The 24,164-nt window shown below is 39.0% G+C and overlaps 1 protein-coding gene across 6 annotated transcripts in view; it reads right to left on the bottom strand.

Annotated features, from left to right (window-relative positions):
* The window catches only part of MET (MET proto-oncogene, receptor tyrosine kinase), a 111,435-nt gene that overhangs the window by 50,656 nt on the left and 36,615 nt on the right, over positions 1-24,164 (bottom strand). For all 6 annotated transcript variants that reach the window (XM_063100750.1, XM_063100751.1, XM_063100746.1 and 3 more), the window contains one exon: positions 6,206-6,397. In XM_063100750.1, coding sequence (XP_062956820.1) covers positions 6,206-6,397 — 192 coding nt within the window. The remainder of the gene's footprint in view (positions 1-6,205; positions 6,398-24,164) is intronic.

A 24,164-nucleotide genomic window follows, 5' to 3' on the forward strand; every position in this document is an offset into this window, starting at 1 on the left:
AACATTCTCTCATGGTCTGTCTGGACTTCTGTAAAACAGGGTCTTAGAGAGACTGGAGGTGAGGGGGTGGTGGAAGGACCAAAGGTGGATTCTCACTAGGAGCGACAGGCAGTCAGAGTGGCAGATGAGGTGCATGTGCTTGGCAGAGGAGGGGAAGGGTTAGAAGCATGTCACATGGAGGGAGGGTGTGGCGCAGAGGTGGCGGAATGGGTGGGATGGAACAGCGTGGATGAGAGTGGACCTCTCGAAGGACAGAGAGGGGGCCCTGGAAGTTAGCAGAGGATAACCAGACAAGGCGGTTTAACCAGAGTTCCTGTGGACTAAGAATATTTTATATCCTTCAGTACTCTTGGAAAGAGCTGAGTGACCACTGGCACTCCCACTGGCATTGTACTTCATTGAACGAGCAATTGCTCTGAGATTCAACTCTACAGGTACCAGTCCCAGGTGTGACACTCTCAGTGGCCCTCAATGCACCTGAGTGGGTGGCAGACAATTAGAAACATGTAACATGGTCCTTCTTCACATGGTTATCCTGGGATCAAATAACATAGTGGACCCAATTGTAAATGGTTTAGTCTTACAGAAATGCAGATTAAAATGTAACTAAGAGGTCTGCATAAAATCTTTTGAATATTGAAGTGAATTTTTAAAAAATATGAACGGAAAACATACAGTTCTATTTCAAGGCAAAAAACTAAATGGGAGCTTTGGTATCATCTAAATTGACTTCTAATTTAAAAGTTAAGAAAATTAGAGGATTTTTGTCAAGAAATAAAGAAAACTTTATTTTTAATGAAAGATGATGCAATTATGGGAATTTGAGACTCAAAGAAAAAATTGTGTGTGAAGACAATGACAGCATTAATAAACAGACCGGGTTATAGCTGGATGTGACCTTACGAATTCAGGGAGCGACTCTGCTTTCCCCGGAGTTCCCAGTACAGACTCCGGCATTTAGTAGGTCTTCAAGGCACATCTATTGCCTCAATATATGAATAGGCTGAAATAAGAAGCTCTGGGGTTTTTAAATGAATTTAGATAACATTCAAGAGTTTAACTGGCATTTTCAAGGCATGACCTCTGATGCCTCTTGCTTCTTGCCTGCTTTAGGTTTACAATATTTTTCGGTGTGTGATAGAGATTATTGTTTATTTAGAAAGAAATCAACATGAAGAATAATTTTGTTTCAATCAAAGTTAACATCTAGTTTTATGAAATAGAAAAAAAAAAAAAGAAAAATAACAGGAAGTAGAAATTGCTAAGTGGTATTGACAGCTCAGACTTAAAAATGGTAAGACAAAGTCCCAGGTGGCAAAAGTTGAGTTAAATGAAACTTTAATCTGTTCTTTCCTTTGCTCTTTTTGGTAAATGGGCATGCATGCTTCTACATCAACTTGACACTATAAAGGACAGGTATATCCACAAGGCACAACACTTCCCCTCACTATTACAATACTGACGTGTGTGTGTTTCAGTTTTTTGAAATGAATCAAAAGTGAGTCAAAATGAGTCAATACCAGATTGAGGCCTTTGTAAAAAAAACCAATTCAAATATCTATAAACCAAATAAGCTAGGAAATTTGTAAAAATTTTAAAATATCCCATACTTTCAAATCAATATTCCAAATATACTGATTGCAGGATTAGCTAATCTATACACAGAATATTTCTATTTCTGAAATTTAAAGGTGAAGAGAGTTTGAAAAACTACTGATATATTTATGTTTCACATCTTAAAATGAGGTCTTTCTGCTCTTTCCAAAAAGTACCCATGCAAGAAATCTCAGTTATTCCTTTCTACCAAAAACCAAAACAAACAAAAGCTTAGCATTACCCCATGGTTTCAAATATTTATGATGTTTTAAATTTACAACATCATAAGATGTTTTAGTATAAAAGATATACAAGTGTATAAGATATAGGTCTTTCAAGAGCACTTGTTAATTCATTTTAGAAGACTATATATGAATTGGGCATAATTTTTAGTTATGGATGTAACCCTGAAATTATTATTTATAAGATCTGTTTTGCAGAAAAGAAACTGCAAAACTTATAAGTGTATTCTCTTCTGAAGAAATATACCAAAGCTAACATTTTTAGGGACATTAGTAAGTCAATGATGGACACATTTAAAAAAAAGGAAGATGATATTTTTATCTGAGCATTTTATAAAGGAGATGGGTAAATTAGCAATCCCTAAAGAGAAAGGTTGTTCGAGTTTGAGCTTCTTTTGGCTGTGTCTCTGCCCGATGCTCACAGCATTGATGAACTGATGATGTGTGTCTACATACTTTAAAATAGCAGTAATCCCAAATGTAATGTATACCACAGGCTTCCCACACCACGCATTGGCATGCCATGGTGGTGGCATAGGAACCAAAGGGACTTGAAGACAGGAGGTCAATAGAAGAACTGATTCTTCCTATTGGAAGTGAGTAATTATTCTCCAGTTCACTGATTACTAACATAACCCTTTAGGTAATGGGCCTAAGCAGTGATCATGTGCAAAGGATGTCCTCTTAGGTAATCCCTACCTCTTTAAGTTTCTTGCTTCAGGCCTAACTAGTCCAGTTAAGAGGCAAAAGAGAAAAAGCGGTGATGAGTGGTAACAGCATTAAGGAACTGGGGAGACTAAGAAGGAGGATGGAGGAAGAACAAGGATGATAGCAAAGAGCCTAATGGCAGCTGTGCGAGTGCCCAGGCTGTGGCCACTGTTAGCAGGAATGGCGCAGTGCACACAGAAGTTGCTCAGTGAACGTTTGTGCAACTGGACTTGAAACAAGTCATGAAATGGCCTCCCCACCCCTGCCGCCATCCCAGATCCACTCACTCTCCCTGGCCTGATAGTCATGCACAGATATTTTAATAGCAACGCTTTGCATTTAGAGATTAAAGAGGCCTTATACAAGTGCTGTTAAAAGAAATCAAGCAAGCATTGTTTTGGATGCAGATTAGACGAGGCCCTCTAAAGGGGAGACGTGGGCAATCCCTGTGATTAGTCCTGTGATCTTCATGAGAATCCCTCTTCCCTCTCCCACGAAGCAGCGCACACTGTGCTAATGTTCCCAGTCTTGGTCTTTTCTGCATCCCCCAACCCCCACTTTATGAGAAGGCATGCTCTCACTGTTCAATTATACTATCTCAAGCATTGCATATCATATTATTTTACTTCAAAGCGTCCCAAGAGAGTAACCATACAAACAAAAACTGTTTTTGAAACCTATATCTATATTGACATAACTCTACAGATATACAGACTCAAATATGTGTACACATCAGTATATTTAGACAAAGCTGCACCTGTATAAGATAAGTTCCACATGTTTCAATGGTAGGAACATGTCAAAGATGTCTTCTCTGCCATACACATAATATTGTTAGCTAAACAATCTAATTCTTTCTAATCAAATAACCACTGTGAAATACCTGATTCACTTTGCACCCAACAGCTGGGGCTGTAGCTTGTGTTCCCAGCCAGAGCTCAATATAAGCACAATAGGAAAGGCAGAAACAGCTGCAAACTCTTGGGATAAAAAATTCGCAAAGCAACTTTGCCATTAGGCTTCAGGGTAGGAAGGAAGTAAAATCATTTTTCTGTTCCTTTTCATGTAGGGCAGCTGTCTTTAGGAAAAAAAATTATGTCCATCCTATTTTGTAACAGAAACTCCATAGTATTTATTAAAACATGAGTTGTAGAAACTTAGGCCTGGCCACAGATTTAGCACTTTGGTGGAGTCAAAACATTTACAGAACTTGGTAGAAAGTTACTGCTCTGACATGTTAAATTGGAAGGTCCCCTATCTTTGCTTCACTCCTGACTCCTCCCCCACTGTTATTTGCTGTAAACAAACGATTTCAGTGATGCTGACTGTTTGAATCTTCAAGTGGTTTAGGTTTATTTACATAAAATTTAATGGAATGGAATTCTCTTAGGCAAGTGTCAGAAAAATAAATCCTTTGTGGGTTCCAATAGCCCTTTGTCTGTACTGTTGTAATCAGGTAAATGTTTTTATCTCCCCTACTAAAATTTTAGTTTCTTAAAGGCAGTTTTTGTGTCACTGTCCCCTTTACTTCACTCATTTGCCTAGTAAAGCAAGTATCAACACCTATTTGATAAATTAAAAGCTACTTGGTTTTAAAAAAAAAATCAGTGACACTACTACTTTCCATAAAATAAGTATCTATTTATTTTCACCTTTTGTTTTGGATGCACAGTTAATGGGTATAATACAGTTTCTTTTATGCAAAGGCTGGGAGATGAGTAAAACATTTGCTACAGCATTTCTGTTATAATGAGACTGATGCATGACACATCCCCTGGGTGGTGGGCTCTGTCACATGGCAGAATTTACTCAGTTAATAAAGCAGCCTATTTAAAAATGGATTTTGTTAAAACCTTTAGAATCTAGAAATAGGCCAGGAAGCTTCTGATGTTAAAAAAGTGTCAGACCTAAAGAGACTATAGAAAGCTTATTAATATGAAACAGGATTGACAAGGTAATGGACAATTTAGAAAAAAAGAAAAGCAGAAATTAAGATAAAGGGAACCAAACCAACATAATGAACACATCAGGAATTCGACAGATATTAGCTTCTCTCATCCTCCTTCAATTTTTTTTGGAATTATATAGAAAACCATCAGTGTAAATTAAAAACACATATAAGCACAAAATAATACCACACATTTTACAAGGATAATAGATACTCACTATCTATTTCAAGTATGTTAGAGTACTGTCTATGTGGGAGGGGACTGGGCATCCCTCCTACAGATTTTGAGAAGTTAAGGATAGAATTAAAGGGTCAAGATGGATGAGGTGGGTAAATAAACACACTGGGATGGCAGAGTGGGAGGAGGGGAAGAGAAGATGTCATTAACTGTGAAGTGACAGGAGAACAGGAGACTATAATGGGAACATTTAGATCATAGTATCTACATAACTAATTTTGAGCTAGGAAGGTTTTATTTACATGGCTTACAGCTCTGAAAAAATTCCACCATACCCACTAGCACAAGAAAAATATGATTTACAGTTCTTGAAATATGGCAATGACCAACATACAGATTGCTACAAGGACAATGGTAATTTTTAAAAATGTGTTTAGCAAAAGAATATGGCTATTAGGAGGTACAGATGGGCATGTCATAAGAAAACGTCATGATCCTCATTTGGTTTACTAGAAGTTATTGACTGATTAGGACGTTAACTGTATCAGACAATTATGAAATAAACATCTCTTTAAAAGGAATTTCTAGTGTTCACAGAAATTCAACATTTCTATAGATGCCATTGTCATTTCGCATTAATCAAGTATCTACTAATGAACTTGTGTTGAAAGCACCAAAAATTATTAACTAGTAAGTATTTTTTTTTTTTTTTGTCGTTTTTTCGTGACCGGCACTCAGCCAGTGAGCGCACCGAGTGCACCGGTCAGTCCTATATAGGATCCGAACCCGCGGCGGGAGCGTCGCCGCGCTGCCAGCGCAGCACTCTACCAAGTGCGCCACGAGCTCGGCCCTAACTAGTAAGTATTTTAATTCCTGCTAAGTGCTATGATTCCTGTATCTAGGAAACATGGTAACTTCAATCAAGTCTGAAATGTGATCTTTTATTGTATGGAGATATGTTACTAACCATTTAAAAGCATTTCTTAATAAAGTCCGAATTTTTTTTTTAAAGTATTTGAACTGCTTCGTATATGACACCAACATTTTGCAGAATCGGGAGAGCCTGAGTTACACTGGGATTTTGATGATAATGTCCCTTCCTAACTCCTGCCAATATTTCTCAATGATGTGAATGTTTCTTCTCATGGAGATGCACGGTTCACACAATAGCTTTCCTTTGATCTGTAGCTTCCCTTGAAATAGGAAAACATCGCCTGGAAATGCTTTAATTGTTTCATTTTATTTTCCAATCATGTGATAGAAATTATGAATGGAAAAAAAAAAAAAAAAAGGCAGAAATCATTCCAGAGAAGAAAATTAAAGCAACCACATTCAAACTGAAAGATTCAAGAACTTAACAACAATAGGCCTTACATTTCATAAAAAGTGGACCAGGCTTCATTTTTTGGCTTTCAGTCTGTGTCTCTAGCTCTACTGTAACTTGCATTTTGCAGTATTTGCAAATACCTCACTGCAAAAACAAATACAAATTAATTGCACATTACCAGATAAAACAGACACAGCTACTTTTACCTGCATGAAGCGACCCTCAGATGTCCCAAGATTAGCAATGGTCAGGTCTCCTTTAATGAAGATGGATATAGATGTTAAGAGGACTTGGTTGAACTGTCCCATGAATAAGTCAACGCGTGGCAAAGCCGTGGTGAACTCTGTTCGATATTCATCACTGTGCACTTCACAACCTGATGAATTTCTCAGAAGAGTCTGGAATAAAATATGGCCATAGCGTTCATGTGAGTCCAGATGCAAACAAGCTGGTAAGAAACTTTTCAGTGTGTCTTTTGAGAGCATGGAGGGGAATGGCAAGAATAACCGTGCAAATAGAAAAGAAAACCCTAGATAGGCATAACTATTTCTAGTGATCAAAATGGCTCCAGTTTCACTAGGCACTGTTGTGCATATGTACACTCTAAAACTGTGGGCAAACCTTACTATCACAATTTGCACCACGGTTCAATATGTGCACACATAAAGGAGGAACTTAGCTGGTCCTATTAAAAGAAAAACAAAACTTTAAATGTCTTGACATTTAAATACCTTGACATAAAGGTAATGTTTCTAGGAATCAAGTCCAATGAGATCGATTTCAACTGGAATAGTAATAAATGTTAGAGTCATACTATGACATTATATTTCAAAATGTGTGCCTTTGTGCGTTTGCATGCAGAGAGATGGTGGGTAGTGGTGGTAACAGATAATTCATGGAGAGGCAGCAGAGCATAGACCCAGGACCTGCAATGAATCTTGGTCCTGTAATGCTCACTTGCTTTAGGTAGTTCTTATAATCTTTCTGAGTTCAGAAATTCATGCAATCACTCTGTGTTTCATTCCCCTCAAATGTAAAATAGAGTTACAGAAATAGTACCTACTTTGTAGAGTTGTTGTAAAGATGAAATGAGCTCCTTTATATAAATCTCTTATCATAGAACCAGTACATAGAGAACAACACTTAAGTATCATCATCATGATCGTGAAAGACCCACGAATGGGAAGACATTGTACATTAAATGTCTCAGTAACCAGCTTACTGAAAGACAATTACCACTCAACCTGGTAACTATGCTTTAGGTTCTACCTCAAACGGAAGGACTGAAAAATATTGTTCAGTAATACGAGTGTACTTCAAAAAGTTCATGGAATACTTGTATTGTTTTTTAATTCTATTTTTCCACAAACTTACTGAAGTATCCTCATATATGACAATTAAGCACTGTGGACCCCTCCCTTCCACATGACACTTCAGTCTCCTAGTTTCCTTTTTGCCTCTCAGACCACAGCATGTATGTCTCCATCACAGGACCATCCACGCCTGGCTCTCAGTGTTGAGCTTTCTCAAGGCTCCATCCCAGGACCGCTCCTCCACTCACTCTTTGCTCTCTCCCCAGGCAATCTCAGTTTCTCTTGTGGTGTCTACTATTTAGTGGACACACACATTTGCATCTCCACCCACATGTCTCAGAGACTTCAGACTCAACATGAACAAAGCAGGAGCCACATCTTCCCCCTGCCTGCTCTTATGATACTACACACCCCAGTGAATGGAGTACCATTCTCTAGGTGTACATGTCAGAAGTCTGTGTCATCCCGGATTCGTCCCTCTCCCTCAGTCCCCATGCACAGTCCATCACCAATTCCCATCAACTTCACTTTCTAGACGTCTCCTGGATCCAGCCAGTCTTCTCTGTCTCCACCACCACAATCTTCACCCTAGCCACCATGCCCCTCTCCTGGACTTCCACAATGGCTTCCTAGTTAGACTCACCACATCCACAGGCACTCTAGTCAGGTGATCTGTTTTCCACATTGCAGCTGGAATTCCTAAGACACCGATCTGATCATGCCCCTCTCTATTTACGACACTTAATGCTTCCCCATTGCTCTTAGGATAAAGGGTAACATTTTTATTGTGGCTGGCTGGTCTTTGCATCATCTGACCCCTACCCATCTTCTCCAGATCTGTGCTCTCTGTGCTCCAGTGAGCCGGGCTTCTTTCAGTTCTCAATAGAGACCACGTGTCCTCCCATTAAGTGTCTTTGCACATGCTATTTCTCCTGTCTGGAGTGTTCCTTCCACCTCCATTCACCTTGCTACTGCTATACCTCCTTCAGACCTTAGCTTCTCAGGACACCTGCCCGGACCCCACATGCTTCTAGGTCATACGCTTCCAATACAGATTCTTATGGTACTTTTTACCTGTGCATCATAGAATAGCATAGCTGTAACACAGTGTGCAGCTGCAACTTAATATCTGCTTGTGTGATTACAAGAAAATGTGAGACTTCTCCCAAGTGGCTCTCTGTGATCAGGGACCCTGCTTGTTCACCACTGTATTGCTAGTAGAAGATTAAATATCACACACAGTAAATATTTAATAAATATTAATTGAATGAATGAACAAGTAAGTGAATCAATTATAGGTGGGAGGGAGATGGCTGTGGGGATATGAATCAATATTATTAAAGCTATTTTTTCTCAGGAATAGGTTTTGTTAAGAGTTTATGAGGGAAAAATAAGAGCGTTTGGAAATTGGTAAATCTGGGGCAGATAACCAGGGCAGGAGGATGTATTAAGCAAATGGAGTCTACCTTGAAAGAAAAAGAGAAAAAGTTCATCCTTATACATCCTTATAAGTAGCACAAGTCCAGGAAAATGCTTGGAGAATTACATATTCTCTATTTAGTTATCCTATTATAATAATCAGAAAATTGTCATAGTATATTTCTAACCAATTTATCATTTCAGGACAAAAAAATAAAAAAATGTTGTTATCCTCTGTCTAATGCCTTTATTCCTTAAGGTCAAATGTCTGACACATAGAATGCCAACTTCTTAGATCTACTGGCATTTATGGTTAAAAACTACCTAAAATGCTCTATTTTATATATCAATAACTATTTATTTTAAGTGGCAATAAATTAGCAAAGAGTCTTAGAGACACAGGCTCTTGTAATTAATAAAATGTTTTAGTTCTAGACATTTATTTTGACATATTGATGAGTGCTATTTCACTATTTAATTAGAAGCTTTTCTTCACTAAAGTACTATATAGATTACTCTCAGGAGTAGCAGATAACTGAGATGTACCAGCAATTCGATAGTAACCAATTAATTGATAATTAAGTTTCTATTGGTGATCAATCATCCATCTTGCAGAGATAGCCAGAGTTAAGGGAAGCTGCATAAAGAGGCAAAGATCAATTTTAAATCTAAGGCCATCTGAAGTGATCCATTATAGTGGTGGCTGCTTTTCAGGGTCAGGATTTTGTGGTTGTCCTGTTCCTTCTCTTCCTCACGCTTACTCTTTCTCTCTATGTCTAGGTGGCATCCTGGGAACTTTAAAGCCTCAAACTTGACCTGGGGTATGGTGCTGCTGGAGATATGATGAATTCAGTGGAATATAAAAACAATTAGCTGTGTGTGGAGTAGACTTTGATCATAAACTATTAACAGTCTTCTATCAATAAGAGGACAGAAATTGTCTGTTCATCTTTTAGCCTGGTGCCCTGTATCATGCCTAGCACACATTACGTATTTAATAACAGCTCACTGAAAAATTAATGCATCTGCAAAGTTACCAGATGGCTTTATGGTCTGCCTTGCTGAATGGGATGAGCAGGAGAATGGAGGTGAGATGATCTCCAAGTATCTCCTAAGAGTGTCTGCAAACCTGCAGGAACTTGCTGATCTTTTTGAAATGGAGGGAGAGCAATACATCCAGAACTGTAGTCTCTTATGCACCTGTTTCCACACATGTGAGGCATAAATGTAGAATTCTGCATCAGAGTTCATGTAATATTTGTATTGCGCACTTCAGGGCTTCTCCTTCAGGAAATAGTGAGGTCTCTAAATGGCATTTTCTCAAGGACTGATAGGATTAAGTTGACTCTATTGCCCCCCCCCCCCAATAAAATTCCTAACTATAGAGCCATTGCACAATGTTGGAATAGATCTACAGACTTCTTGATCTGGAAAAATTGTGTAATTTGCAGCCCAAAACCAAACATCTTGTTAAGTTCAAGTGGCATTCAAATTTCAAAAGCCAGGGGACCCCAACTTTTTTCTTTTTCATTTTCTCTGCAGCTGAGATCTGCAGGGGAAGGGTCAGGGCACTAGCTTCCAGGAAAAAGTACCATTCCAGCATTCACAACAGGAGAGGGGACTCTCCTTGTCTCTTCCTGCTAAGAATACTGATAAACTCAATGGTGGGTCAGGGCAGCACAAATTGGCTTACAGAGCTCCATGCTCTCTTTGAGCTTTAACAGTAGAGCTTTAACAGGGAGCCTTGGTTAAGCTCTTGGCATTGCAGAGGTAAAGCACTGTGCAAATATGACTAAATCTCAGTCTGATTCACTACATCTCTTCAAGATAATGAGCCAATGTGCTTGCTGCTCATTTGTGCAGGAAGGTGGGGTTGCTTTGCCTCGGCACTTTACAAACAGTTGCTGGGTGTGCATTTGGGGTGGGACTGGGGCCCCGCTTGAAGAACAACTACGGAGGTGGTGTCAGGAGTCTCCTTGCTACTGTGCTTCTCTCAGATCCAGGAGGTTTTGTACCTTGGGGTAAAATTGAGCATAGTAGGTGGAAAGCAGTTCTCTGAGACAGTAGCTGCTTTGGGGACCTGCAGAAGAGTCTCCAGAGAAGGCTTCACACCAGTACCAGGAGTGAGCCAGGTGGACTCTCTCCCTTTAGCAACAAAGGGAGGAAGAAGGAAGGAAGGGAGGGAGGGAGGAAATCAATCTTTACTCCGCACCCACAATGTGCCAGGCACTGAGTTGGGCATTTTCACACACAAGACTCACAGCAGCCGTATGTTTCAAGCCACACAGTTTCAAGGATGAGAAGACTCAGGGAAGTCAAGGGCTCGGTCACAGTGTCCAGGTCACATTGGAACAGGCATCAGAATACAGTTCTCTATGATTCTTAAGCTCATGACTTTATTTTGCTACTGTTTACTGTTCTGGGCAACATTCTGAGGATTGCACAATTATAGGAATGGGAAGGGCCTTCACGATTATCTTACTCTCGTCCCTCATTTTAAGGATGGAATTAATCATTATTTTCTGGATAACAGCAGAGAGATAACCTCTGGCATTTTGGGCTGTGCTGCTTAGCTTGGCTCTCAATTCTACCTCTCCTCGTTACCTATTTTGGTTAATTAACATGGCCAGGCTTGCATTCAGGTAACTTTGAAATTTCAGTCATTTCCAACTCCTCTTTCTCTAGTATTTCCCACATATAACTAGTTGTTAAGTCCTGCTAAACCCTATCTCTATTGTTGCTCCTGTGCAGCCCTTCCAGCCACACCTGTATGCCCAGCCCAGGCTAGGTGTTTCCGCACTGGCCTTCTGGTCGGTCTCCAATCTCTTCTACTTTGAGGCAGTCATCAGCCGTCATTCTCTTCTTCAAAACCTTAGTTGCTTCCTAAAGGCCTGTAGGGACTTCTTTGTATACCAAACTTCTTAGCATTCAAACTTGCCTTGATTTACCTTTTTAGACTTTTCTCCATTAAGGCATAAGGTCAGGTGACCATCTATGACACCAGATGAATCTGGGTGGCTGTCCTGGCACAAGACCCTTTCCCTTCTTGGATTCTTGCATTGCTTTGGCAGCCGATGCTCCACTTTCCACTTGTTATTGACACCATTCTTTGCTCAGGTAAACCTGAAGCCTGGCTCTTTTCTAAAATCTCTCTTCACGGGGTCTTTTGAATGTAAGAGATAATATGTTTTATTTGGTGTGGGAGGGGAGATAGTGGAAAAGAATAAGGTGGGTCATATAAGGGTGCAGGAACATATCATGTAGCTATGATATCTGAGTCAAGAGGGAAAAGAAATTAGAAAAAAACCCACACACCCTTTCAATATATTGTTTAGCCATATGCACATGTGTAGTGCAACTATAGGCAAATTCACAATCATTTACCTGCTTTTCTGGGAGGGGGAGGGATTTTACTGGGATGGGCCACACAGAAGACTTCAAGGGTCTTGGTAATGTTCTCTTTTTTAAGCCTGGTGGTAGAGACATGAATAATTGTTTCATTTTTCATACATATATATGAAATGAAAGATATGAAAAATAAAACAAATGTATAATAATATATAAGTAAAACAAATATATATACACACACATGCACAAAACACATACATACACAAATATGTGTGTGCATATATACTATATAATTCTTTTGTATATATGAATGTATTGTACTAAAAATAAATTTTAAAAGAAAAAAAAGAATAAATGGGAGATGAGGAAGTGAAGAGAGCCTAAGAACTTCTCCCACCCCAATTTCTTACATGCCTAAGCAGTTTTGAAACATTCTTGACAGTTCTTAGCTCACAATAATAATGTTAAACAACATTTGCATAGCAGATTATGGTTTTCAAAGTACATTATCTCATGTGATCCTCTCAACAAGTCTGTGACTTGGGTTTGTTATGATCATCATAATTCTATAAAGAAACTGATGTTCAGAGAGTTAAGTCAGTATACGGTATGTGAATCCTAGTTGTAGATTTCAAGTCCTATATTCCTTACACTGTATCATGCTTCTTACTTATAGGCTCCTAACGTATTTCTGAGGCAAACCCACACTAAAGATGGCCCCAGGACTTGATAGAAAAGATGAGCCTGTGCCACGGACTGGGTCTACCCCAGCCAGTCTTTGATGAGTTGCATAACCTTAGGCAAATCATTGGATTTCACTGGGTCTCAGTTTTATTTTATTTATTGAACAAACATTTGCTCCTAGTGTTTACAATGTATCAGACACTGTTCAAGGTACTTTATAAATATTAATTCACTGCATCTCATAACAAGCCTAGAAGAAAATTGAGGCACTGAGTGGTCACATGACCAGCAGCGCAGGGCCAGGATTAAACCTAGGCCATCTAGCTCCAGGGTCTTCAACACCAACGTAGGTTGCAGGCTCCTTGTTTGTAAAGGGAGGGATTGAGTGAACTGACTTCAAAGTTCTCTTCCAGTTCCATGGGTGGCTTCCCAAAGCTTCCCCTGGGCTTGAAGACACCAAACTGCTATCATCCTGCTGTCAGAATGCATAATTGCTTGGGATGTTTAGGTTAGCAAACGAGTAAATAATCATTGTCCTCCAACCACCATAGGCTGCCCCCAAATCTAAATAAATTCTATAAGATTTTGGATTCTACAAGAAGTTTTAAAAAAATTCTGGATTCTGTAAGAAGTTTTTAAAAGCAATTGAGTTTTTCTTTTTTGTGTGTGATTTTTCTCTTTTTAAATTGGAGCATAGTTCATTGTACATATTTGTAGGGCACAGAGTTGAATATCAATACTTGTGTGCAATATGTGATGCTCAAATCAGAACAATTATTATATTCAACAATATACAATGTCATTGCTATTCGTTGCCCTTTACCAATTCTTCTCTTCCCCCACCCCTTTTCCCACTTCTAGTAACCTCAGTTCTCCTTCTGAAAGTTCAATGTATTATAGTGATTGTTGTATTTTTCTTTCTTTCTTATATGTTTATTTTTTTAGCTCCCACTTATGAGTGAGAACATACACTATTTCTCTTTCTGCTGGCTTATTTCAAGGTTTATCCTCTTCTAAAATAATTATGACTCTGAGAACCAATGGTAAACACTGTTTAATTTTTCTAAAACCTTGTTACAAACTTGCTTCCTTAACCCAAAGTCTTAAATACTGTCATAGAGTTACATAATAGGAATTACTCTATAATTGGTAAGCCTTGATGTAATGCTTTAATTTAGTCTTTTTTTACCTTTACATGAATACTTGCCAGATATTTTTTACCTGACTCAGACATACAGCATTTTTTTATAAAAATAAAATTGAAGTGCTATATACCTCAATATATTTGATTCAAAATGTTTCCCCTAATTAACATTATGATGTATGCAGTGAATGTGCAATTATATCTAATTCAGTGTAATTAAGGATGTGATATATTTAAAATAGTGCTTCTTTTAATTGATCTATAGACGAATTTAGCTCTTCTATAGATAATGTAAATCAGTCTTGCAGATAGATTTTTAAAATGCACTATCTTGTAAAATCTTTGCCAGTTCACTTCCTACCAGCTCTCTTCCCTCCTTGACCATAACTAAATTACCAGAAGCCTTTTAACATAAACTTTATTTATAACCATAATTTGTACAAATTATAGGTACATATAGTAATGCTTTTCTGGGAAAGCCTATTTCAAAACAGAATGACCCTCTTTGCCTAGAGCTTTACAGGTAGTTGGCTAAAAATGCAATTGCTTTAATTTCAGGAATTAGTTTATTTCCCTCAATTTCATTCATGTGTCCTCTTCTCTTTATTAAGGAGACTGCAGGCAGAGGATTCTCTGTAAAATGCAGGAGTGTCAGGTCACTGGCAGAGCAGGCCCTCCTCTTCATGGTCCTTAACTGCAAGGCCAGACCCTGAGGGTGATGCTGTCAAACCCTGATCATGTTGTTTTGTGTCATGAAGAGGACTCAGTCTGATGTGTTCAGTGCACAGTTTAAAAGAAAGATGCTTCCTCACTATTTCTGCTTCCACAAACCCCCCTTGATGAAGTCATCTTGCTTGATGGCTTCAATAGCCACAGTGTTTGTGACAACCTGAGACCTCAGCTGGAGTTCTAGCAGGGGAGCAATGCTGGTGTGCAGAGTTAAAGAAGGGTTGATTCGTCTCTAGGTGGGAGGAAAGGGCATCCTGTCTGGCTGTGCACAGCCTCAGCCTGCCATGGACGCAGCAGGAGCAGGCATCTGGCCAGTCCCTGCAGGCTCGACGCTGGTGATTCACGAGGTGGTGCATGCTGCAGCGCTCTGCCTTCTTCACAGCCTCGTGGTCATGACCTAACTATACACACCCAGCAGCAGTCTCTCCTCTGAGGCCCAGCCCTGTCTCTGCAACTGCCTGCAGGCTATCTTTGAGTATGCCATTGATGACATTCAAACTCATCATTTTTCTTTCTGAGTTGATTCCCTCTTCCAGTTTCCTATTTCCAAGTGGCATCACCAACCACCCTCTCCTTAAGTTTAAGGTCTCAGCCATCTTCTAGTCTTCCTTTCCTTTATCATTCATATCCACTTATTGATTCTTACAAATTTGTCTATTGAATTAAAGGAAATATCATACTTGGTCTCCTACAATCTAATTTCCTTGATTCCAGAATCTCCTTCCTCAAGCTCACATCTGTAACTTTTTAGCGTAACGCTCCCCTAACACCTTCCCAGTACATCTTACAGTAATCATATTAGCCTAGTGGAGAAGAGCATGGGTCAAGAGTGGCCCTACCCTTACTAGCTATGCCAACTTGGGATACCTAGATCTCCAAGCTTCACTTGGAAAGTAGAAAAACACACACAAGTACCTATATAATAGAATTGTTTTCAGGTTTAAATTAAATGAATCCAGTGCCAGGAACATCTTAAATGTTCACTTCCTTCATTCATTTAATCATTCAAAAATATTTATGGAGACCTGTACGTAGCAGCTTGAAAACTATGTCCCCAAAACTCATGTCCACTTGGAACATCAGAAGGTGACCGACCTTGTTTGGAAATAGGCTCTTTGACATATAATTAGTTAAGGATCTTGGGATGAAATCATTCTGGATTTAATGTCGACCCTAAGTCTAATGACTGCTGTCCGTATAAGAAGAAGAGAGGATGCAGAGAGACACATAAGAAAGATGGCCATGTGAAGATGGAGGAAGAGAATGGACTGATGCTGCCACAGCCTGAGGAACGCCTGGGACACCAGAACTGCAGGAGGTGAGGCAGGATTCTTCCCTGCAGCCTCCAGAGGGAGCACGGCCCTGCTGACACCTTGATTTTGAACTTTAGGCCTCAGAACTGTGGGCAAATAAATTCCTGCTGTTTTAAGCCACCAAGTTTATGGTAATTTCTTATGGTAGCTCTAGGAGACAAATATAAAACCATACCATGTGACAGACACTGTTCTAAGAGCTGGGAGGATATGGCAGCAAATAAAAGACTGAATTCCCTGCCCTTGTGCAACTTAAACAGTTATAATTATTATAATTACTACTGTTGTTGGTCTAGCAATTCCTCATAATGCCTATAAGAACACAGTCTAAAATTCTACTTACTTAGATCGACAAACCTCAATTTCTTCATCTGTAAAATGGAAACACTCATACCTATTGAATAGAATTACTTATAGCTCCTAAGTAAGGTCATCCATGGTTCTCCAGAATTTGTGGACCTGTTATCTGTCCACTATTATATCATTATACTCTGAAGCAGGGGTTGGAACATATTTTTTTTCTTTTGGTAAAGGGCTAGATAGCAAATATGTTAGTATTTGAGGACCATGGGGTCTCTGTGGCATATTTGTGTCTGTGTCTGTGTCTGTGTGTGTGTGTGTGTGTGTGTGTGTGTGTGTGTGTGTTTAACCCCTTAAAGATGTAAAAACTATTCTTAACTTGCTGGGTGTATAAAAACAGGCCATAGTTTTCCAACCCCAGTAAATGCTTCTACCTGTGGTCCAGCCTGAAGGCACTACGCATGTGGGGTGACAAGAGATTGGCATGCAAAGCAGCTCACAACAATGTGAAGTCCAGTAACCCCCATATCCTCAGGGGGTATGGTCCAAGGCCCCCAGTGGGTGCCTGAAATCGCAGACAGTACTGAATTCTATATATAGAGGGTGAGATATATGTAGTGAGGATCTGCTGGACAAAGAAATGATTCATGACCTGGGCAGGATAGGTGCAAGACTTCATCATGCTACTCAGAACAGTGTGCAACTTGAAACTTATAAATTGTTTATTTTTGGAATTTTCCATTTAATATTTTTGGATTGTGGTTGACTACGGGTAACTGAAACCGTGGAAAGTGAAACCACAGATAAGGGGGGACTACTGTACAAAGAACTCAGTTGACAGGTGAAAACATTGCACAGGCAGTACGTGCTAAAGACTAGGAAAAGGATGAAGGACAGTTAGGGCTGAACAGCTGGAGGAGGCTCATGGCAGAGGTCAAAGTGGAACCAGGTCATGACAGAAGTTGGATTAGTGAAGAGGGAAGGGAGAAACACTTGGAGCAGAATATATTCTATGTATATATGTGTATGGATTTATATAAACCTGTACAAATGCATTTAGCCATAAATGAAATAAATATATATCCACTCTTTCACAAGGTATCACCAGGATTCAAAAGACTCAGAATTCTATAATGACATGGGCTTTGTAATTCTAAGTGTTAAAACTTCTGCTTCGTTATTATCATTTCTAAGGTGAGTCAGACCTAACACAGACTGAGTCCATGTGGTTCCAGTTAGCAGTCTTCATATTACACTTCAATCACAGCCAGGAGTGACAGCATGATTCACAAAGAAAATTGTTCCCAGTGAGGCAGATTTTAGTGCTGAGTGTAAAGAGGTTTTCTGTGAGTCTCTACTTAGTTAACAGAAACTACAGTTTAATGTACTTACTCATAGCAGTAGAAGAGATATTCAGAAGACACAACACCAATTACCCTGCACTAACCAATTAAACAGAAGTAGTTTTTCCCGGAGGTGATAGAGCTGTGGTCTGTTTACGTGCCTAACAGTGTCACACTCAATAAATACAGGCTGATAAATGTGTTAGTGGAGGGCCAGGAGAGGTGAAAGATGGATGAAATGAGAGTCCTTCGATTGTCCCCAACATGTCGTTTGAGTCCATCACTGTATTCTATCCAGCTGTCATTGCCTCTCATCCCTCCTTTCCATCTTACCTCTGTGGAGTGAGACTCTTACTTATTTTCTCCCCTTGTTTCTCATTGGAACTGCTTATCAAAAACCTCCACCTGTGGGCAACCCTTTTCAGTGGCCAAGGTCCCAGAGGCCCTTACCCAGTTCTCTTCTCTTCTGTACCAGGGCCACGCTCAGCAAAGTTGGTCTCTGTACCAAGCATGTATGTGGTGTCTATGAAGTGGTCCCACTGTGGAGAACAGTCCTATGGCCACAGAAAGGGAGTACTGATAAAGACCCTTCCCCATAATTTCTTTTCCGTAAGCCATAAATCATTTTCAACCAGAAATCACAGATGGGTGGACAATAGTGAAAATCTGTGGATTCCAAATGCAAACTTCAAGGGAGGGCACCTCCACTGGTACCTCTGCTCAAGCAATGCCCACCAGAAGGTGTTGCCTAGAGTCCCTCTCACAGACAGTAATAAAGGGCAAGCTCTGTTGAACTCTGTTGAAACACTTACCTGAGAAAGCCTTAAGGGGCAGAGAAGTATTCCCTCTTTCTCCTTCTAATGCCTTTAATTTTTTCCCAATTTCAGTTAAGTTCAAAGTCTGGAATTCCTGTCTACCCACCCTCCCTATCTTCATTTTCTTCTCCTTTCACTTTGCTCTTTCTTTGATCCATCTTCATTCCACACCGGCAGATGGAGGAGGTTGTGTGTGTGTGTGTGTGTGTGTGTAAGGAAAGGGCATAGGTAATGGTGAGTGGAACTTTCCAGTTTTTCTCCAGTGCTAACCTAATTCTCAGAAACTCCCCGATTCTATAAATTAGTTATTAGAGATTTGGGGGACAGATTGAAAAACTGCTTTATCTAAAAAATTTTCACTAATCAGCATCATATGACATTATCTGAAATATGGAGCTTTGTCATAATTATTTGCTCATTAGATAAGTATGTATTTTGTTCAAGCTACTGTGTTAGGTGCTGGGGATATGGAGACAAAAGCCAGAGTCCATAATCTGCAAGGCACTAACGACGCAACTGGTGACCATAGTGCTCCTGAGTAAGGTAAGAGATACGGTAGAAAGAAGCAAAGTGTGCTACTGGAGAACTCAGGAAAGGCAGTCACTCCAGAATATTGAGTCGGGGGAAGGCTAGAGAAGATTTCCTGGGGAAGGAAATGCCTGAGTGGAGTTTTAAAGAATAAAGAAAAAGCGTTAACTAGAGTGCTACAGGGAATCTGAGGCAGACCAAGCAGTATATGTTAAGAGGGGGCTGTGAGGGAGACTCATGGATTCTGGGACCTACGAGAATGACAGGTCGAGGGCAGGGCAGGGGGCAGAGGTGTGCCTGAGCTGTCTTGTACCACTCACAGAGCCAACTGTGCATAATGCCTCTTTCTAATTTTTGTTCAGTGACAAAAACTGCTTCAGTAGTAGCTTGCAATTGGCTTGGTGGGGGGTTTTACACCACAGCAGTTGGCAAACACTACAAACCAGGGGCTTCTACTGCCCCTCCCCCCAGAGTTAAACATTTACCAGCACATCACTGGGTGTGACGGAGGACCAGGAAACAGCCAGGGCCAAGGTAAGAAACTCCTTGAATATCACACTAAGCAGTGTAGATTTTATACTGGAACCACGGGGGATCCCTCGAATTATTTCAAAGGATGCAGCTACACAAATGAGTTTGCTCGTAAGAAAGATGACTTACTCTAGCAGCACTCTGGAGACAGATTGGTTGGAGAGGTGAGGACGAAGTTAGGGAGATCTAGTTTTATCTTACTGGCATCATATTCAATACATTAAAAAAAACCTGTTTGAAATGATAACATAACAACTCTCTGTTTCTGCTTTGTGTATTTGTAGAAAAAGAGAAGGAAAGATTTTAAAACTTTGTATTTACTATGGATAAAACCAGATTTTATTTTGCAGAAGGAACAGGAGACAATTAGATTGTGCCCGTGGAGAAGACTAAAAAAGGCTCAATAATTCCTTAGGAATATTAAGTTTCTTGATTAAATGGATGTTGTTAGTTGTACACAAACTAGCAGCTGGATAAGGTGCTTAAGAAAGTCTTAAATATGGCTGGGGTGCAAGAATGAGGATGTCAACCTGGGTTAATGAATGAGAGGCTGTGTAAACTATTACTTAATCCCAGCTGAGGGTTTCCTGAGCCCCTGGGGAACCGGGTTGAGGATGAGAGACAAGAAAAAGGTTAGAAGGAAACAGAGCATTAAACACAATAGTTCAGTTTAATGTGTGATTTACCCATAGTTCAGAGCATAAAATGAAAGCCTTGCTAATAGCAAGAAAGGTAAAATGAAGCTATGCCAATGTCATTATTAAAATAATTGCCCACCATTCGCTGGAAGAGAGATTTTATTACATATTGGCAGAGAATATAGAAAATTTGACTGTTTCATAACTAGTTCCCGAGCTCCCAGCATACAGAATATTAAATAAGGCACCGGAAGTTATAAAAGCTGGTTCCAAGGCCCATGGGAATGCAGGGAAAGCTTTAATATCTAAAGCTCACACAAATACTAAATAAATATTTACTTATGAAAATTTAGGTGTTTACTTTCCAGATATTTCATAATCCTTCTTTTATCATGAATTCATATGTATTCAACTGGATTGTTATCAACAGGGTCATAAGATACCCAATAGCATATAGTCTACACCACAGTAACCCTGAATCCCAGGTAATTTGGAGGGTTTATTCTTTTTTCCTTAAATAGGGAACTTTCTTTTGTTAGGTGTAGTGAAGTCCTGGTGTATATTTTTTTCTGTAATCTATAATTGTGAATTTTCAATACTGAGTTGAACATGTTTTCCTGTGTAGAATCTACTAGAAACAAATAGAGATAGGAGAGGAGACATGGGACAATTATTGTACCATCATGCCATATATGCAGCCTAAAAACCTCACGTTTTCATAAGCATTTGATTCTAAAAAGTACCTAGACAGAAAATAACAGAATTATTGTTAAAACTCACCATAATATGATATCATTTTTAAAAGTAGGCATGTATTTTAATCCTTTTTTTTTTTTTTTTTTTGTCTTTTTCGTGACCGTCACTCAGCCAGTGAGTGCACCGGCCATTCCCATATAGGATCTGAACCCGCGGCGGGAGCGTCGCCGTGCTCCCAGCACCGCACTCTCCCGAGTGCGCCACGGGCTCGGCCCTTTAATCCTTTTTGTATATGCCACAAACCTGTACTTTGACCTTTCAACATTAATTACATGTCTTACCTGCTACTGTTAACTTATCCCTTCTATATTATTCATCATACTAATATCCTTAATATTGGGCCAGTAACACCACTAGTCTTGTGCTTTGTATGCCCAATTCTACTTGGAATCAATACCTCTCCTACAACTATTCTGAAAATGAGGGTGAGTTTGATTGACAGTAAGACACATTGCTCATTTTTTTCCACACCGGCTCTGGATAAATCCAATAAAATCGGTGTTTTTCAAATTAGAATACTTCTCACTTACTTTCACTAATAGGTTCTTGTTTACCATGATGTTGGAGCCACAAATAAGTTTACATTTCATGAATCATCAGATATATCATATCCTATTATAAATTCCTCTTCTTTATTCATTTAATTCAGTTCCTTAGACCCTGGGATCACCTAATTTGTCCTCATATTCACCTCAATTATTGTACTTCAAAACATTTCCAGAGTCTTGGACCTTCTTATATTACTGGATGTATGAAGAAAAATAGTCCAGCTTTCCTATTATCTCTACTGAGATTTTGTATAACCCCTACACACACTGTCTCTTATAAACAATCTCTTACTCTAAGATTCTTGTCACCTTACTGGAAAATAAATAGTCCTCTGCCTGTAATTACGGCCTTCAGGAAGGGGCAAGCCAGTGACCTCTCCGACTTATAGGTACAGGAATAAGCCCTGAAGATTAAATGCCTTGTATTCCCTTGGCAAACACCACTTCTTTTTTGGCCAAATGAAAGTGAACAAAGCGAACACAGAGAAAGGTGAATATTTCTTTCGATTCCTCGTATGTATTTTTCCACCTGCATTTCAAATCTTCATGGTTTACGGAAATGACAAAAATGATGCTGTTTACAATCCAGCCATAAAAATACATTTATAGGTTTTACCGAGAACTTTTACCCAAACACTTCAGCAATTCAGATGGTTTCTGTTTACTGTGTAAATACCTAGATTTCTTTTGGGAGACAACACTTTTTATCCAATAAAATAAATACTGCTTATTGTCTGTAAAGCATATGTAAAGCATATTGATCTGCAAAGCTTAGGAATAAAAAAGCACGACAAAGTGCCTGTCCTCTAAGACCTTAAAGTTATTTACGTATTTTCATGATTAAATATACAAAGGAAAACATGATTAAAATGAAATGGAAAGGCAAAATGCCTCTGTAGCTAAAGAGGAAGAAACTTGCCTATGAATGAGAATAATAGAAAGATGACACTAACTGGGGTGCATGCAATGTCAGTAGGTGCGCATGACGTCCTTGTGAGGCCTGGAAGCTCCTGCCTCTCAATTGGCCCTCTATGCCACATGATTCTCACGAGAAGGAAGTGGTCTAAAAATGGATGCGATTGTGCAAAGTACAGTACAAAGATGTGGAAAGACAATGTGACTTGGGCCACCTCAGCATCACATTCCCTGGAATTCTATTAATGTTTATAGTTTGATAGTTTTAAAAGAGCTTGTTTTGTGTGTTCTCAGATTTGTATGATTCTCTTTGTCATAAGACTTACTGGCAACGGGACAATCCCCTCCACACCCAAGAAACATGTTCTTCTGCTAAATAGGGTCTCAAGTGTTGGCCACGGGAGAGAGAAGAGGGAGATAAAGAAGAAACAATTTGGCCTGATACAAGAAATACCTGTTTTCAAGAAAGCCGACTAAGGTGATAGGCTATGAGAGGCAGGGAGAGGGACCATGACCTAAATTGTGCCCTTAGCGTCTAGAAATCGGCACATTATCTTCTTCATACTAAGCAGCAGCAGCTTGTAGTTAAGATGCAAAGTGTATGAAATAGGTAATGTTATTAGTTTATTAAATACTGGCTATATATTTGGCAATGTACTAAAGGCATACAGCTTTTTCTAAAATTTTAAGCTTAATGCAAAAGTTAATTTTCACCTCCTCAGGACAGCCTTTTGTAATTAAACTACCAAATTTAGATATTCCTTCTCCTTGGCATTCATAGATATTCATTTCCCTCACAGCATATTTCATAAATTATCGTGATATATTTGCTTATTGGTATGCCTGATTGTTTACCATCATCTCCACTAGTCCGTCTGATTTGTAAAGACAAATACCATGTCTAGCTTGTTCACCAGAGTAATACCAACAGGGTTAGGTACTCAATAAATATCTGTTTAATTTCGGTTGCATGAATAAATCGTTTCCTCTGTCTCTTGCTGAAAACAATGATTACAAGTTTTTGGTCATTTTATGCTTAAATAAAATGGTTAGGCTTCTAGCACTTGGCTTAAACTAATAAGATGAAAAAACAAGCACGCAATGTAATTAGCTCAAAATAAATGGAAAATATTGCACATCTTATTGTCAAGATAATTTTTAGAGATATTTGTTTTTGCTATTGACTGCCATTGCATTAGTGCCTGTAATCTGCTCAGTGCATTAGCACTAAATACTATTGATTCACTCAAAGCTAACAGACCAATTTAATCTTTGCATTTTCCCCATTTCCTGAGCACTGCTTCACCTATAGTTTAGTTAGTAGACTGGTTGCTAGATGCAAGTGTTAATCGAACATTTTAAATTTAAAATGCCATTAGAAAATTTAATATCATACAGGTTTATACTTTTCTGGTATGCAGACACAAATTCTAGCTAAACATGAATAATCTATGTATTCTGAGATGACAACTCAGCAAACTTAGTTTTCATAAAACTAGCTCTAGAAAAGAATGTTTTACAAATTAAAACTTACCTTAATTTACCCCTTTTACCTAGGGCACGATTTGAAGTATCATCTACCATTTTAACATCTTCTGATTGATGAATATTTTGGTAATTTACCGAAATAAGACAACTGAAGTCAAACTTTAGTCTGAATTCAGAATGTATTTTTTTTATAGTTATAATATTCATAAATCATTTTCCTTCATTTCTGAACATCAAGAGTGTTTAAAACAAATCTTTACCCTCCACTAGCATACATTTATTAGACATTTTTCTTTCCTCTTGTTGAAAGCCAGAGAATATTTTTGAAGTGTATATGGATAGACACACTTCAC

Source organism: Cynocephalus volans, chromosome 6, assembly GCF_027409185.1.
Source record: "Cynocephalus volans isolate mCynVol1 chromosome 6, mCynVol1.pri, whole genome shotgun sequence".
NCBI classification, from domain to species: Eukaryota; Metazoa; Chordata; class Mammalia; order Dermoptera; family Cynocephalidae; genus Cynocephalus; species Cynocephalus volans.